The 16,979-nt window shown below is 36.9% G+C and overlaps 5 protein-coding genes across 5 annotated transcripts; 2 read left to right on the forward strand and 3 right to left on the reverse strand.

Annotated features, from left to right (window-relative positions):
* Nucleotides 1-2,737: 2,737 nt before the first annotated feature.
* GCK72_026019 (uncharacterized protein) lies at nt 2,738-3,645 on the forward strand (the record flags this gene model as incomplete). Its single annotated transcript, XM_003102001.2, has 3 exons — nt 2,738-3,181; nt 3,238-3,471; nt 3,523-3,645. The coding sequence occupies 3 exons, from the start codon at nt 2,738-2,740 to the stop codon at nt 3,643-3,645; spliced, it is 801 nt and encodes a 266-aa protein (XP_003102049.2).
* Nucleotides 3,646-5,295: 1,650 nt separating this feature from the next.
* On the forward strand, nt 5,296-6,390 carry GCK72_026020 (uncharacterized protein; the record flags this gene model as incomplete). The annotated part of the gene is made up of 2 exons (XM_053736614.1): nt 5,296-5,488; nt 6,035-6,390. The coding sequence occupies 2 exons, from the start codon at nt 5,296-5,298 to the stop codon at nt 6,388-6,390; spliced, it is 549 nt and encodes a 182-aa protein (XP_053580180.1).
* Nucleotides 5,304-6,564, reverse strand: GCK72_026021 (uncharacterized protein; the record flags this gene model as incomplete). Its single annotated transcript, XM_003101945.2, has 3 exons — nt 5,304-5,463; nt 5,609-6,406; nt 6,494-6,564. The coding sequence occupies 3 exons, from the start codon at nt 6,562-6,564 to the stop codon at nt 5,304-5,306; spliced, it is 1,029 nt and encodes a 342-aa protein (XP_003101993.2).
* Nucleotides 6,565-8,185: 1,621 nt separating this feature from the next.
* GCK72_026022 (uncharacterized protein) lies at nt 8,186-8,608 on the reverse strand (the record flags this gene model as incomplete). The annotated part of the gene is made up of 2 exons (XM_003101946.2): nt 8,186-8,326; nt 8,378-8,608. The coding sequence occupies 2 exons, from the start codon at nt 8,606-8,608 to the stop codon at nt 8,186-8,188; spliced, it is 372 nt and encodes a 123-aa protein (XP_003101994.2).
* A 5,901-nt stretch (nt 8,609-14,509) lies between these two features.
* On the reverse strand, nt 14,510-14,989 carry GCK72_026023 (uncharacterized protein; the record flags this gene model as incomplete). The annotated part of the gene is made up of 2 exons (XM_003101972.2): nt 14,510-14,689; nt 14,744-14,989. 2 exons carry the CDS (start codon nt 14,987-14,989, stop codon nt 14,510-14,512), a joined length of 426 nt encoding a protein of 141 aa, XP_003102020.2.
* Nucleotides 14,990-16,979: the final 1,990 nt, after the last annotated feature.

Consider the following 16,979-nt stretch of genomic DNA (forward strand, 5'->3'; position numbering starts at 1 on the left):
CTCATTCCCACCGTAAAGTGTACAGAATTTATTATTGTTTCACATTTTGTCGTACTGATGCCATTTGTTCATATTCCCGAGTCGATACTTCTTTTGGATTCTCTTCTGAAACTGTCAAATGTTCAGTTCCCATCTAGATTATTTATCCCCGCTTGCTTTAAATAAAATCGAGTTTTTTCTTTTATTTTGAGTTGAAATTTTTTACCGACAAAAATGGAAAACCAGGAGAGATTGAAAAAAATCATACATCATAACAAGAAATAATCGACTGGTGTATCGGCGATTAAGATTCTTCACTATTTAAATATTCCTAGAAAATTTTTGGCCGTGGGGAGCTGAGGACTCAATTATTGTTTTGATTTTCGCACATGAAAAGAAGAACAATTATAGATTATACTTTTTGCGTTTGCTAAATTTTTTTTTTCATTTTTCCGTTGAAGATAATCAATTTTGAGAGGGTTTTGCGGTATCACTGATTGTTCCACCAAGTGAACTATGTAAATATAAACAAAACAAAGATTCAGCTTTATTTTTGTAGTTGACAACTTTTTTGTAAGGACACTCCCTAGCAAGTTACATACCGACAAATAAATTTCTTCCTCAAATTGTCCCATTGCAGTGCAAACTAGAGTGGTTTTTGAGCTGAACCCTTCATCCCAGCGCACATTCCCTCGGCAAGCTGACCTATTCGAAAATGTAGAAACTAGAGGTCAGATATATTTTGAGAACTGTTTGTGAGCAAGAAAATTATACTTCCTGTGTTAAATCAGAGCAGAACTGTGAGAGCTCATAACTCGGTTGGAAGTGTCGAGGGCACTTCAAAAATTTCAGAATAATTTTTTCAGATCATTCTTAACTTACCCTGCTTGTTTCAGCCATAAAATCACTTGCATGGTCTCGGGGCTACTCTTTCTTTCATACGATGCAACTTCATTCAGGGGAATCTTGATGTTTTTATTTTCCTATTCGTATAACCGTTTCGCTAATTCATTATTTAAAAATGTGTTGTTTTCTTATGTTACCGCTTCTCTACACCTCGAAGCTAATCTCTGGATTGTACAATTTTTACCCTCGACGCACACCTTCTCAAAAACTATAGAAATTGTTAATATCGATGTAAAATTTGCCAGAACATTTCATTTCTGCATGCAAAACTCTAATTTTTTGTCAAAAGCGTCTAGTCACATCATAATTTTCTTTTATTATTCTCCACTTTTTCAATTCTATTCAAGTCATTCGTTTTTTGTTCATATTTTAATTTCTCGGAAAATCCGTGAATTGTCGTCAAATTAGATGTCTACACGTACACACGTACACCATTAGTGGCCCCTCCCCTCCCTCCCCGACCGCCGTGTACAGTCCGTGGTGGTGGTCGTCACGCAATGTTTATGCGCTCATTTTTCACCAGATTGACCTTTTTTTTCTCCGGACTCTTGTTTTGTTTTTGTTTTCGCTATCGATTCAAAAATTTCCTGATCATTGCAGCGTTTTCAAGTGACTTTACATTGCTTCCTATCTTGTGTCACGTTTTCACTTCATTTTGAAAAAAAATTTTCCAATTAGTGAAAACTTAAGAAATCGCTATTCGGATTAAAATCGATATTAACCTTCCGGTCAACTGAATGATCCTTTTGAATGGTCTCAGCTTTTTGGTTTTGCCTGTTTCTCCTGTTTCTTGAATCATAACATTCCTTGCTATGCGCGAAACAATTCATGCGCGAAACAATTCATTTTCAACTTTCATCTCACAATACCAGACGAGGCCACCTCTATCATTGGAAAACTCCAAGATCTAAAATTCGTGAGCATTTTTTCACTCACCGCGTCCTCAGTAAAATAGTTAGTCCTACGGCTCCATAAAACATTAAGCTTTCTCCAGTATTGCGGTACAACTGACATGAATAAGTAGTCGCCCATCCAATAACATTAACAATTCATTTACCTTCCACGTGTTCACTATTCTCCCTCTATTTCATTTCAAGTTTCCCCCCCCCCCCCCCCTATTGACCTTGCCACGTACTCTCACGTACGTATTTTAAATAAATAAATAAATAAATAAATAAATTACGCTGGGATTTCTCCACAACGCTTGACTTTTATGATTCTGAGTTCTTGTTGACCTGATTCTGACAGAAGTACGTTTCCAATCACAAAACTAGCGCCGTTCTCAGATTGCTGCTTTTTCCACATCAAGTTTTTACAACTCGTTATCATGGATTGGAAACAATCAGTTCGTCTCATATATGCTCACGATAACAAAATTTCAAATTTGGAGCAATTTGGGAATTAATTCCTTTTTTTGTCATAAACATATTGAGTCTTTTTCACAAAAGTGGTGTTATTGAGAAACAGTTGCCGAAGATGAGATTGTCAACTAGCCTCGTTCGTAGATAAATGGTAGTTTTTGATAATGACGAAAAATACAATAGTTCTACCTTTAATTGATAAATTTAGAATTTCTAGAATACTTCCTGTTTATTTGATTTCTTAGTTGCAAATTCGAGATATTTTTAACAAAACGGTTGAAAACATAAACTGTTTTGTTTTTCACTATCTTTTTTATGAATTACCTCTTCCTTTGTTTTTGGAATGTTGAGATGAAAATTCCGAAGTCTCAACAACTGATAATTTTCATGTTCATGATCCAACTTTTTGTTCATTTCGTGATGTTACCACTTCTTTTCATTTTGTATTTAACTTTAATCATCATCATTTTGTTTTAAGGGTATCAAACACAATGGAATTTTCTCCGAACGAATTGTGTGTTTGTCTGTACAAAGATGTTGGATATGCAGCGAAAATCATGAAACAGAAGGTCATCCGCGGGAAAATTCACTATCTCGTTCTTTTCGTCAACTGGAACAAGAGATTCGACGAGCTCATTCCAAATGACTCGCCTCGATTGGTCAAGGGAACTCTTGAGGACTATAACAAACCTCTACCTGCCAGTTCCAGCGATCAAGAGTTCTCAGATGAATCTACATCGGACACAGAAAACATGGAATTCACCAACATGGAATACGATGACGAGGTTTTTGAAAAGCGCTCAAATTCTGATGCGCCTTCGAATTTTACTCTGAACGTCTTTATTCCTAAAGAACTCAAAACAGACGCAATTCGTTCTTCCTCCTCCAAGTTGCAAAGAAACATTGATTTCACGTCCGAAAAACTCATCAACAAAGTAAGTCAATCCATTTTTCGTTAAAGAAAACAAACATCTAAAAACTGAATTTTTAGTTCAAAATCGCACTAACAAAGGAGTTAATCAAGGCTAAGGATAACAATGACAAGCCAAAACTTCATAAGCTCGCTTCGGCGAAGAACTATATTGTGAAAATCATTCATTATCTGTACAGTACGATGGAATGGATAGATGCGAGCGTATTATTCAATGTTGAGAATTTGATCAAAGTGATCCAACTTGTACCTTCGATTCAGAACTTTCGGCCATTGCCTAAACAGCTCGCACAGGTGAGTACTTTAAATGTTCCAAACGAGGCACTTACTAAAAACATTTTTCAGCATTACGCGGTTGTCGGTACTGAATTCGTGCATTTCCTCCATTCAAAGTTGCGCCGATTCCGCCGATTCAACAATCGTCTTTCCTTTCCGCGACAACATGCTCACCGCCGTCGTGAACAGTGAGGATGATGTTGTCCTTGAGCAAACAGTTATAATACTTATTCCTTCTTTTTGCTACGGTTTCCCAGTTTTTTTAGCCAACCCTGTATAATATGTTTTTGACTTTTTCATGCTTTTCTATAACACATTTCCTTTTGTCTCGCTCGGCAATACCGAGAAATGACATAAACAGTTACTATTTAACTTTCTAATTCCACTCCCCAGTACGGTTTCCTTTTATTTTTGCCATGAAATTGTAGTAGGTCACTTTTACCTTAAATGCTGATGGCTCCCTATTACAATGGGGTTAAATTGACCTTTCTCATTATCTTTTTTTGATTCATATGGTTAGTTTCAGCTTTTTTAATCATGTTTTTCACCAAAGCTTTCCCTGCCTAATCTTACTGTAAAATATTCAGAATTTATTATTGTTTCACAGTTGATTGTATTGATGTCACTAATTATAATTCCCGATTTATCTGTCTTTATCTGTCAAATTCCCAAATATCATACATTTGACTGTTCGCTTAATACATAACATCGAGTTTTTTTTGTATTCAGATTTTAATTTTTTCATTGGCAAAAACAGAAAACCACGAGAGATGGAAGTAAAAAACTATAAGTCATAACAAGAAATGATCGACTTTTGTATTGGTGGTTAATATTCTTTCCAAAAGACTGTGACAATAATGAGAACAAGGCTAAAGTTGATAAAAGCAGGAATATTTCTGCTTTTTAGTTATTATCACTTCATCAAAAAGGATTGCTCCCGGTGAGGCTCGAACTCACGACCTTCAGATTATGAGACTGACGCGCTGCCTACTGCGCTACGGAAGCATGCCAACCGGCATGGCGCGTTGTCCCCAAGTATTACACAGAAAAGAGAAAGAGGGAGTGATAGAGAGCGGTGTGCGCTGGGGGGTGGCCGAAGAAAGGGGAGGAGAGGTAATCGCGTCATTTCTTATCAGTTTTCATTATTATAGTTTTTCCGATGCATTGTAATGTTAAGAATTTATATATCACAAAATATATCATTATATTACACTGGAGTTTTTTTTTGAATAGTATCGAAGATAATGACAAACGGGTGGGTTGGGTGTAAGCGTGAGATAATGATAAGGATTGATTAAGAAAGAATATAGTTGAATATAAAAAAAAAGTATCTGAAAGGAAAATATTGGGAAAGTGGAATCAGTGATTTTTCATAAAACCATCGAGATGGTTCTAAAAAAGAATATATATCGAGGATAAAGAAACGGGTCACACTACGTTAGAGGGGGACTACGCAATTCCCGAAAGATCGATTTTTAAATGAATCGACGCAGAATCTCGGGTAAAAGAGAAACTCCTCTTGGATGGAGGTCTAAAAACTGATTGGAGGAAGTTATGAGCTCGGCAAAAAATCGCTCATCGTGGAAAACTTTTTATGTTGAAATTTTGATTATTTTTCAATTCATGTTTACTCTCACGTGCACCACGATAACTTTCTCCAATCAATTTTTCAGACCTACATCCAAAATGGTTTTTCCCCAAGATTCTTCCTCGATCCATGTGAAAAATCGACAGTTTAGGACGAAAGTTATAGAAAAGGTGTGAAGAAGTCAGAAAAAGATAGATTGTTGGGTAGGATAGAAAAACAGAATAACATTATTGAAAAAAGAAGGAATAAATATTATGATTATTTACTCGAAAGCATTATCATCTTCACTGTTCACAACGAAGGTGAACATGTTTTTGCGAAGAGTGGCGGTAGCAGTCATCCCATCCGTAATGCGTGAAACGACGATTTCACTGTTCTTTGCAGCGTGTCTTTCCGGGTTCATCAAATCAGTGACATTCAATCTGCAAAAAGAGTCTGTTTGCAAAAGTTCGGAAAGGACATAGTTATTCTCAATTATGTGAACTTTGTATGGGAAAAAGCAATTATATATAATTGAAGGTTATACTGAATTTTGAGAACCTGAGCACGTCACTATATCAAACTCACTCTGAGACTGGCTCGATGGGGACAATTCCTTGGAAGACTTCATCGACGGTCAAATTTTCTTTAAGCTTCCAGAAACGCATGCTAAACGACTGCAAGTTTTTGAGTTGTTGTCCTTTGATCCAAGTTTTTATGAATCCATTGAGGTTTGACATTTTTGTATTGTCAGTGTGAATCAAGGCAATTTTCGACTCCATCTTCAGGAAATAGTCGAATGGGAGAAACTCGGCATGGATATTCATGTTCTCATGTTTGATAGGCTCCACATTCTTCTCTCCAGCTTTAATGACGTCAGTGTACTTGATTCTTGGAAGCCTGAAATTCTCAGCAGTGAGATCTTCCAATAGAAAACGGAGCTGTCCTGGAGTGAAAGTGACGTCATGATGGGAGCTGTAGTAGATTGAAGAGAACTTCCTGGTGATTTTCCAGATGAAGCACTCAAAAAAGTCGTATTTGAGAAGTTCGTTGAAACGAACTTCGAACTTCTCGACTTGAAGAAGATTCAAGTACTTCCTGGTGTACTCCTCCAAAATGCTCATTCTGCTCGATGGATTTCTCTCGGTCTTCTTGATGGTGAAAATGGTGTCCGTCTCGGTTCTCTCGAATTTGAAGTCCTTTGCAGTTCTGAACAAGTCAAAGTCGGAGGATGCCACCTGGAACTTGAACTTCTTGTGGTCCTCCCCAAAATCGAGTTCGATTCTCGGGGTGTCTTCCAAGATCCACGTCATTTTTTTGCAGTTGATGCTGTTTTTGGTGTACTCAGGGGCAGCGCTTTGATCACATAAGGTTGCGGCTTCCACTCTGGAATTTAGAATTTAGAAAGGTGGACTAGAACTCATTAGTCACGAAACCAGAATTATAAGACCCTAAAACTACTGCAACACTCACCCGCTTGGTACATCTTTCAACTTGGCATCCTCATTGAGTACAACATTTTTTATCTTGAGTTGCTCTGCCATTGCCTGCCACTGACCAAGAATAAACTGAATCAGTCAAAACGTGAAGAAGTGAAGAAAGGGTGTGAGAAAAAGTTCTTAAAAAGGCGGGGCCCACGGTAAACACAGGGTAGGCTGCTATAGAGACAGCCGAGCCTTCGTAGGTGTAATTACATGTTATATTGTTTTCCGCAAAACTCGAATTTCCGTTTGTCTGAAGTGAGTAGGTGTTTTGAGTGGGCGAAGTGCTAAAGGTTGTTTTCTGAGATTTTAAACAACGAAGAAATATAATGAATATTTATTATCAAAGTGGTTGGTAAGGGGAATTTGGTTGGAAAAATCATGAAGATAGCTGTAGGGAAACGTTTTTTTAAACGTTTTCAAAAAACGAGGAATTGTGTGACGTTTAGAGCAAAATATGACCTTAGTCCTCCTTTAAGGAAGATTTTTCAAATAAATGAATGAGAAGTAGCATTTATGAAGTTTAGCTGCCAGAAATGATCACCAAGATGATAATTACAATACCGGACAAAAAGGTATCAACTTTGGCTGTTTTCAGTGGAAAATTACCAATGAGTGTGCCATAGTAATTCTGATTGTCACACCAAGAAAACTTTTAATGGATCATACAGATCAAGGGTAGAACTTTATTTTTGTAGTTGAAAACGTTTTCGTACGGACACTCTTTATCAAGTTACATATCGACAAAATAATTTGTCTGTCAAATCGACCAATTTCAGTGCAAATTATTTTTTTGAGCTGTTGTCTTGAAATGACCAGAACTCTCTAGGGAGCCTCCGTACAAAGAAGTTGTCAACTACAAGAATGGAGTTCTACGTTCAATCTATATGATTCATCAATTTAAGAATTGTATTAACAGAAACAGAAAATATTCGAATGATTCAAAACTAGCTGGTTCAAAAATTATATAGAAAAATTCAATATGAAATTCAAAGATGTCTTAATTCATCTTTTTAGTTTTTTCCGCAAGAAGAGTTTGAACCAAATTTGTCCAACCCATTTAAATCTGTAATACGAAAACAATTCCCTCATTTCCGGCAGGTCTAGACAACCGACATAGTGGCAAAAAGAGAGTATAGGTAATTATTATTATTATGATGAGAAATTGAATTTATTCTATTCATATCTGAAAATGAAAATCTTTGAACCATCCAAAAGACACTTCACATGTCTTTTGGATGATTAACGTGAAAGGCTGTACTGAATTCAAAATCAGAAGCGATGAATCGGAAAAGAAAGAAAATTTAAGAGAGAAAAAGAAAATGCAGGTTTATGGCGTAGTTATGAGTAACTGATATTTGATCTGAAACAAAATACTTAGTTTTGGCAGAAAATTTTTAAAATAGGGTTTGGGATCCTATAGGTCACGAAATATTGATAATAGTCTACTTTTTAAAAGACGTTTCTGGTGTCAACATTGAAGAAAAAACCTGGTTCAAATGTTTTAAGATGATGGAATTGTGAAGCATCTCTTCTCATTATGTCCATTCATTCCACATGTAAACATTTTCAACCAATCGAGCACGGACTTATTAACAGTGTTTATTTTCAAACTTGGAAATTTAAAAATAACCATTTAGGAAGTGATTCGAATTAAACAACAGATGATCATACTGCCACCGATTTAAATTTTTTCAACATCTCGCAGGTTGTATCCTTTTGATCGAAATTGTTCGAACGTGAATGGGTGATTGCACAGGTCTGAGAAACAAGTGCAGTGCCAAAAGTGAAAGACATCTGGAGGATTCGATCTGGTTTTTCCTGTCTGAAAAAAATATTTCAGGTTTTATTATCATAAGATTTGAATTGAACTTACTCGGAGCACACATTCTTTTGTTCCACCAAAACGGAAATCGTCCATTCGTGTCGGCCAGGTGTCAGAACCGCCGTATCTCACCACATTGTGTTCAATATCAAAGACTGCATTGCAGTAGTGCTTTCCATCAACAATTACTTGTTTTTCTCCATCACAAGTATAACAACGAAGAGTCATTCCATTGGGTATATGGTTCAGGCAGAGAAGAGCCAGAAGAGCAAGCTTACTCATCCTTTTTTTTAGAGGAGAGTGTGCAGTTCGAAGGAAATAGAGTTTGAATATAGAGACAGTCACCGAGCAGCAGCGATGCCGAAACGAGATAGCTGATGATCATTTTCCTATTTCACACTGCTGGTTATGATTAAACCCCGCCCATGTTCGAAACTACAGTATACAAGTAACACATTCTTTGCTCTGTCTACGTCACAGTAAAATAAATTCAACATTGTAACTATGATATGCAGGATTTTCAATTTCCGCTTTTGAGAAAAGTTGATTTCCGAATTTTGATATTTGAGTAGATAAAGTTAGTAAATAAAGTTATTTCCTCTAAAGCCGTAGGTGTCATGTGGTGTAGGTCATATGGATTCAATAATAATAATGTTTTGTTAAATTTATATTTAGGGTTGAATATTTATATTGGGGCATTTCGTGATCATCTCAAACCCAGAATCTTCGTAGTCTTCATTATTTCCGAGTGGATGCATATTAATTTGGTGGTAGAAATTGTCAAAATGTTTCGTTGTCATCACACATGACTACTTTTGGAAACATGAATGTGAGAGACGTGTCATTTGATAGGTTTCTATGAGACATCAACAATTAATGTTTTCCATGATGTTCCAGGTTTTTTTTCTATTATCCCAGTAACCTCACTCTGAATCGAGGAATGTAAGATATTTCCTGGTTTTCACTCGCGGAGTTGGCTACAAACTACATAAATATTAGAATCACGTGTCCACCACAACTTGGGATTATCCAGTAATCCAAGATTTTCTATTTTGAGACATCCTTTTCTGTTTTTCTTTCCGTTTTAAACGGAGAATGAAATAACATACACTTAATCTGGTAGTTCAAACTAGAGTTAGTACTCAATAATAGATGTGCAATATAAAAAATTATATAGTTAGATTTAATAAACAAAAACGGTTCTGATGACATATGGTGCACCACTGGCCAAATTCAGTCAAAGAAACTACGCAAAAAATGTTGGTCCTAGATTTTAAACTTTGAATCTTTCTTATGCTAATACTATGTATTTAGCGTTGTAATTTCTGCGCCAACGAAACGTCCCTTCTTTCCTTTCATCCATCTCAGATTTTATTTAAATATATCCATTTTTACTTCTGACTTCCGTTTTCTTTTCTAGGAAATGCCTTATGCTAGCTGCCCGTAATCCTCCTTCCACCTTTTTCCACTTTCATAATCTTCTCCTAGAAAAAGTTGCTAGGAAGTCTATAATAACAGAGAGCTTATTATCATTCCACTCATTTGAGTAGCCAGTCCAACTTTACTTTCATATTTTTCTGCCTCTCTACATCTCCTCGCTTTATTGAAAGAAAACTTCTGACTCAACTTTCCTAGAATCTTCGGATTCCTAGGAGTCCCTTATACGGGTTTAAATTTTTGTCGAATGGAATGATCTCATTAATCATATGGACGTTAATAGTTTTTCAGAGGTAAGTTAAATATTTTTATATTTTTATATCAGCAAATCCATAATTTCCGTTCCGCCAGCTGATGCATGACATACTATGATTATTGATTTGATTCCCAGCTCTGCAACTTTTCAATGATGCGTGTTGTGTTATGCCGTTTAACAACTTCTTGTGCGTTTATTTATATATCTACTCAAGGTCAACAACATTTTTCAAACGTTAATGAAGTGAATTATTAAAATGTTGCATGCCTAATTCTATCTTGGCATTTTGGGATAAAGCCAGGTTAAGATCAAAACCCCCAGTTTTTACACGTGTTTATTTTTTTATCTATTGAATAAAAAAGAGTTTCTGGGCAGTTCTTGTGTTGTTTGGTTTCAATTTCAGGGTTTTCAAAAGAGAGAAGGAGACGGAATGAGATGAAACGTGTTGTAATGGGATGCGCTGCGGAATAGACGTAGGAACTTCGTAGAAGACGGTTTATATTAAAAACATTATCACATCATTCATTAAAATCGATAATGTCAGAAAATACATTAACACGAAAATAAACACTTCTCCGTATTATGGTAACGTATAATCCGGCTTAGTGGCTCAATCTTCTCTTCCCCGATAGAAAGTGCACATGACTGGGGAAATCACACGCCGTTTTGATATAAAAAAAAAAGCAAGCGGTCTTCTTTTCTTCATATTTTTCGTATAGAGAGCAGACCTGCCCAACGATTGGTTACTCCTTGGCTTTGAATGTTATACTTCTAAATTAGAAAATTCTTTTTTGTTTTTCTGCTCAATGATCCTCTTTTATAAACTCTTTTTATTTTTTCAGTCAGGTCAAATATCTAGGTACCAGTCGGTTCACGTCGCCTAACGGCGACTGAACCTCCTTCTCAACACCACCCTTCTAAGTGTTACAGCGCCTACGGCGCTTTTCACACGGTTCAAACAATCGGGGTCTCAGAATTCTCTTTTTCTTCTGGTCCTATAACTTTTCTTCAGTTGTTAGTTGTATTTATTAGCTGAGCAACCCGTTCCGGAGAGAACAATTAAAACATCCCTACTTTTCTGATAAGATTTCGACAAATTACTTCAGAAGAACAGGAACTTGGTAACTCTATTTTCCCCCTATCAAAAGGCAGGTGATCCTCTAAATATCAAGTTTGTTTACTTTTGACTGATCGTCGGCGATGCCGCCTCCCTCCTCTGAAGGCAAACTAAGGCTATATTAAGACAAATCCTTATTCTAGAATTAACCATCAATTCTTGAAAAGTGTTAGTTCATTCTCTATACTTATTTAATGGTTGAGACATCCGGGTCTTAGAATTAATTGTACTAAATACAGGAAATGTGGTTTTTGCCTGTCTGAGAAACCTTTTACCAAAAGAGAATTTCCAATTCACATCTTCAAAAGTTGCGCTTAAAGTATTCTTTTTTAGTTTTTGACTGATCGGCGGCGATGCCGCCTCCCTCCCCAAAACCTTTCAAGATGTTTTCCATATACACGGAAATCTTCTTCTTAGTCTGGTTTGATCCAAAAAGTTCTGCTTTCGGACTTTTAACTATTTGGCGGCGATGCCGCCTCTCTTCTTTGGAATACTTCAAAACTATTTTGCATACTTCTACATAAGTTCAAAAGTTGAAGGACCCTCTTATTCAGTCTATTTTGATTCCAATCCACATTTGTACCTGAAAGTGCTCCACAAAAGTTGGCAAAAGTCTTAAAGATCTTTGAAGAAATGCTCTTATGGACTCTTTTTGAGTTTTTGACTGATCGGCGGCGATGCCGCCTCCCTTCCCCAAGAAGATGGGGACGAAAGTATTATGGGTAGTCAGTTTCTGACTCGGCGTTTGCAGGATTGTAATTTTTAAACACTTTGAAAGTTGGAACTCAATCACCTATTATAGCAGAATTGCAACGGTGTGAACAGTGAAAAAATACTCTTGCAGACGTAACCCTTTTGCCCTATTGTCGAAACAAACTTTCTTGACATTCGGTGTTTGCGGACCTAAGTTCCCGCGCTTAAAATAAGCCACGCCCTCTTTCCGTTGTATCGGCTATGATTTTAGTCGAACTCCCCGATCTTTTCTGAATATAAAGCGGAGATAACGGACAGAGGGCGTGGCTTATTTTAAGCGCGGGAACTTAGGTCCGCAAACACCGAATGTCAAGAAAATTTGTTTCGACAATACTAAATCTCGACTATAAAAAAAGTTATTTACAACTTTCATTTACTGGCTGCCTATGTTCTTATCAAAACAAAAAAACTAAAAAAATTTTCCTACCTGGCGAGAATGAACTCACCACCCCATGCGTGTGAGTCATCTGCGTAGACCGCTACACCAAATACGCGCGGCCGGGGCGCTCTCGAGAGTGCAGTCAACAAACACCGAGTCAGTAGTCTTGAGCTTTCTACCACCCTGTCGGGACACACCTTTTCTCAACGCTTTTTACTGTTGAAATCGACATCGTCTCCAGAAGACGTCAAAATCAACTTTTTCAAAAAAAGAAAAGTTCGGGCATCAACTAATAAAAATTTCCTATCTGTCTATCTAGGTTTCATCAAAATCGGCCCACTACGGAAGGAGTTATGATCGGCGACAAATAAACAGACAGGCGGAATCTGTTGAATATTATTAGTAAAGATATCTGTTTTTTTTAGTCAACTGTTTATCTTTTACCGTAAGGTCATCATGTGAAAATGAAAAATAACTTGAATTTCAAAAATAGTTCAATAGAAATGTAAACTTTACAATCAAACAGTTTTGGATAAAATTTTCCGACTTCGTTTTTCTTCCTGAGATCTTAAGGTTGAAATCTTATGACTGCTTTTCTGAATTGAGACTCTACAGATTCTGAGTGAAATCTTCACACGCATCAATGATTATGAACATTTGTAATTTAAGACTACAAATAGGTAATTTTCAGTTTCAGTTTCGTAAGTATTCAAGTTCATCAACGTGGCCCAGGAAACAACTATCACAAATTGTGGTTTCATATGCGAATTGACATACGCATAACCCCTTCTACACTAATCCGAGCTTGTGACTTAGTCTTCCTCTCCGCCCATGAATAGTGCACATGACTGGTCAAGACTCACATGCACTTTCGCAGGTATATAAGCAGCGAGTATGTCTGATTTGTTCATTTCTTTGCATTCAAAACAAATTTTTCCACATTTTCCACACCTTTGAAAGTTTTAACCGTTTTATATGAATTTCTATTTATTTCTTAGAACAAATGCTAGTAACTATTTATTGTGTTTCAAGGGGAGTAATTAAATCTTGAAAGGAATTATATCATCAGTAATAAGTAACTAACAATCCATCTTGACACTTCAAATTGAGTCCACTTGAGTCTAAATCACATGTTCACCTATTTGAAATCCTTGCCATCGATTATTTTCATGATTGAATAGCGATTGTGAACATTCAGCTTATTTTTTAACCAACCTTGTAAGCAATATGACCGGTATTAAAAAATTTTGAGGTGTGAATACAAAAAATACAAATACCATTTAACAAGTAATTACATATTAACATAACTAGTCTTCTTAGTGGATCCTTTTTGGCTCAAGAGTATAGTTTTTTTTAAAAATTTTGTTAATGAGTATGCTGAGTGTCAGCCCAGATCACATAAAGCTGTGTTTCGAATCACGAAATAAACGGATAAGTTGTCTGTAATTTAACCGTTTCCATGCTTTTCTTCTGAATTGTAACATTCCAAAATTCGAATCTCTTCCTGTTTCACGATTTTCTCAGTATACGACCATGTTTATGAGACTCTACTAATGCCTTTTTCAATATCCGTAATGAATCTATGAAAGAATAGAGCCCTGCTTGAGGTCTTTATTGTCTCTATCATTCCACGCTATACCATAAATCCTTTTTCTCTTTTATCTGTCATCTAGTGACGCCTTTTTTGTGCAAATTCTCTCCGTCTCTCACCGGATAAAACCCCTCGTGAAAGAGACTCAGAAATCAAAAGAAAGCAGAAACGAAGAAAAGGCGGAGTTAAAGGAGAAAACCAATGAAGCCCCACTCAAGGTCTCTACTTTTCCACTCCATACTATAAATTCCTATCCAATTTCGATAGACCCATATCATAACTTTATTTTGAAGCGGTACAAAGTTTTTTCCGTCTCTCACGACTCATGAGGTGTGATAGAAGCTTAGAGATCAGAAGAGAGCCGGAACCAAGGAGAGAACCGAAACCACAAAGAGAGACCGAGTTCAAGGAGGAAAACGAAGCCGAAAACTGAAGCCGAAAACAGAAGAGTTGATCTCCTTTTATTCCCCCCATCAGAAATTTGATAACGCCAAAACACGGGCTTATTTAACAGGGTTTATTCAAGCGGTGAGGTTACAAGACAGAGATATTTTGGATGAGTAGTAATTGAGAACAATTGTGCACATCGAGACGAGAATTCAAGACGGAAGACGAGAAGAGAGAGCAGTGGGGTCCAGGAGAGCAAGCAGTTAGTGGTGAGCAGATGAGTCATCAGCAGGAATCACCGATGGGACGAAGGATGGACGGAGAGTGTGGCCTCGTCGGGAGAACTCTTCGAAGCTGAAGGGGAAGTTGCAGAAGCTCTCATAGCAGATGCAGGCCCAGATGCTGGTTGTCTCTCCCGGGATAGTCATGATTGGAATGTCTGTCTGAAATGATTTATATTATATAGATGTTTTCGTCTAATTTGTAATTCAACATACCTGAAGCTGACAGTCGGCCTCATTCAAGAAGTCGTACCGGAATGTGGGCTGCAGATCTTTTGGGTGAGCTCTTGATCCTCCGAACGATGCGTGGCCGTCTCCTACTTCAAAGTAGGCAGTGCAGAAGTGGCGGTCATGGACCGTTGATGTGGACCAATCGTTCACGCGGTGGCAGCTGATGCCGAAGACTGAGACGGCCATGTTGAGAGCCAGGAAGAAGGCGAAGAGAGTCCGGGGAGAGCTCATCGTTGAGAGTTCGAGAGGGTTCCAAAGGAAGTCGGAGGGTTCCAAGGGGTTTCAAGGGAGGAAGGTGGGCAGATGGATGATCTGATGAGTGATTAGTCGGCAGTTTCAGGTTTTTATACTCGTAAACCCCGCCCTTTTCCTACTCTACTCTAAACTCCGCCCAAATTTCAGAAAGGAGAATGATCCGCCCATTCTCCGGTACAAATGCCATTCTCGACATGACCCCGCCTATTTTAAGATCAAGTCCAAAAGTGAGAAGATCAAAAAACGCTCAGAATACGAGAAGGAGAAGAAGGCTTAGGAATCGCAGTGAGTAACATGTGTTATTTACTACGATTGGAATGGAAGAAGAAGGATAAGGAAGTATTTGAATAAAACAAACTAAAATATGACAGTTTAGGGGAGAACACTATGACATCATCACATGAAAAGCCGTGGGAATTTTTAAAATCAGAGCTAATTCCGGAGTTTTCACTTTTGCAAAGATATGATGTCAGTCCATTGAATTTTCTCACCTAAACCTGGATGTGCATATAGTTCAACCGCTTTTTAAACTTTGAGAACTTTTTGTTATGTAAGATTCCTAACTAAGGAATGGTCAGAACTAGCAGTAAAGTTTTGGTATGTAAGCTACATTATTGGAAAGCTCGCTAAAAAAATAGAGGTCTAACAGGACATAAACGACAGTTAATTTCATTATATATATATATATATATATATATATATATATATATATATATATATATATGAATTCCGAATTTCGGAACAAAGAAAAACGTCTTTTGAAAAAAAAAATTGAAAATTACTACCAAGCAAGTTATATACGGTCATACTGACCCAGCTAGGTTGGCCCGGTTGGCCTGGAAAAATGAAAATGAAATTCATTATTTTCATTATCTCAGTTTTTCAATGGTAAAAGTTACATGCCATATCTCCACCTGACAATTCCTTAGTTAGAGCTCATGCTCTGAGTTTATTTGCAACAGTTATCACCTTCCGATCTGTATGACATGTCATCATTTTGTAAGTTCATATATGATAACTCTTGCAGAAGATTAGAGAATCTCGAAAAACATGTTTTTGCCTACTGTTTCGCATTCATATTCATTGTTATTTATCTAATCTTGTTATCCGATTCCTAGAATTTTTTGTAAATTGGAATTAGGATAAGAATTAGTGACACACGTTGTAAAGTTCATGAAGGAAGCCGATGAGCAAACCAAAAAAACAGTGTTATTGATGTTTATATCCAATTAGGAAAACTTGAAGACTGTAAACCGTGTTAGATTTTTGGGATTTGTGAATCAGTGACGCAAAATAAACATTATGGTCCGCATGAAAGTAAAATGTTCTATAGAAATGTAAATTTCTCATATCAAACTGCATCAAGAATCTTCTAGCCGTTTCATCGAATGTTCAAGCCAGTGACAAGCTTTTCTCCCATAATTTGGTTTTATAAAATTTAAAAACCTTCAACGCGCTAACGTCGCTCTTATTCACCTACAAAAATGTTACTTTCGGACCCGTTCAGATGTTTTGATATAATGACCCGTGTTTGGTAAAAGTTTCTGATCGAACGTATGTAGTATGTTTTTACATTTAGTCGTTTACTAATTTCCCTATTTCATTCAATTCGAAGTTGAATTTTTAAGTAAACACTCTTCCTCTAACGTTCGTCACTTTTCATTCTTTTATTTATGAATAATTCGTCGGTACATCAAAATCTGTCACTTTTGGAACATTTTTATTGAGTCATTGTTTATTAAATGTCACGCAACTGGTACCACTTGGTACCATCCCGCTTCTGTCCTGCTAATTAATTCCAGTTTGATGCATCCAAATATCTGAAACTGATATTATCACGCATCAGAGCCACATGACTGCTTCTAGAAACCATTGACGTGTGTATAGATCTGGTTCAGAATGTATCGGATTTAGAATCAGAAGGAGATTCAGAAAATTCTTGGAAATCTGAGAGAGACCCGGAAGA

This window comes from Caenorhabditis remanei, chromosome X, assembly GCF_010183535.1.
Source record: "Caenorhabditis remanei strain PX506 chromosome X, whole genome shotgun sequence".
Classification (NCBI taxonomy): Eukaryota; Metazoa; Nematoda; class Chromadorea; order Rhabditida; family Rhabditidae; genus Caenorhabditis; species Caenorhabditis remanei.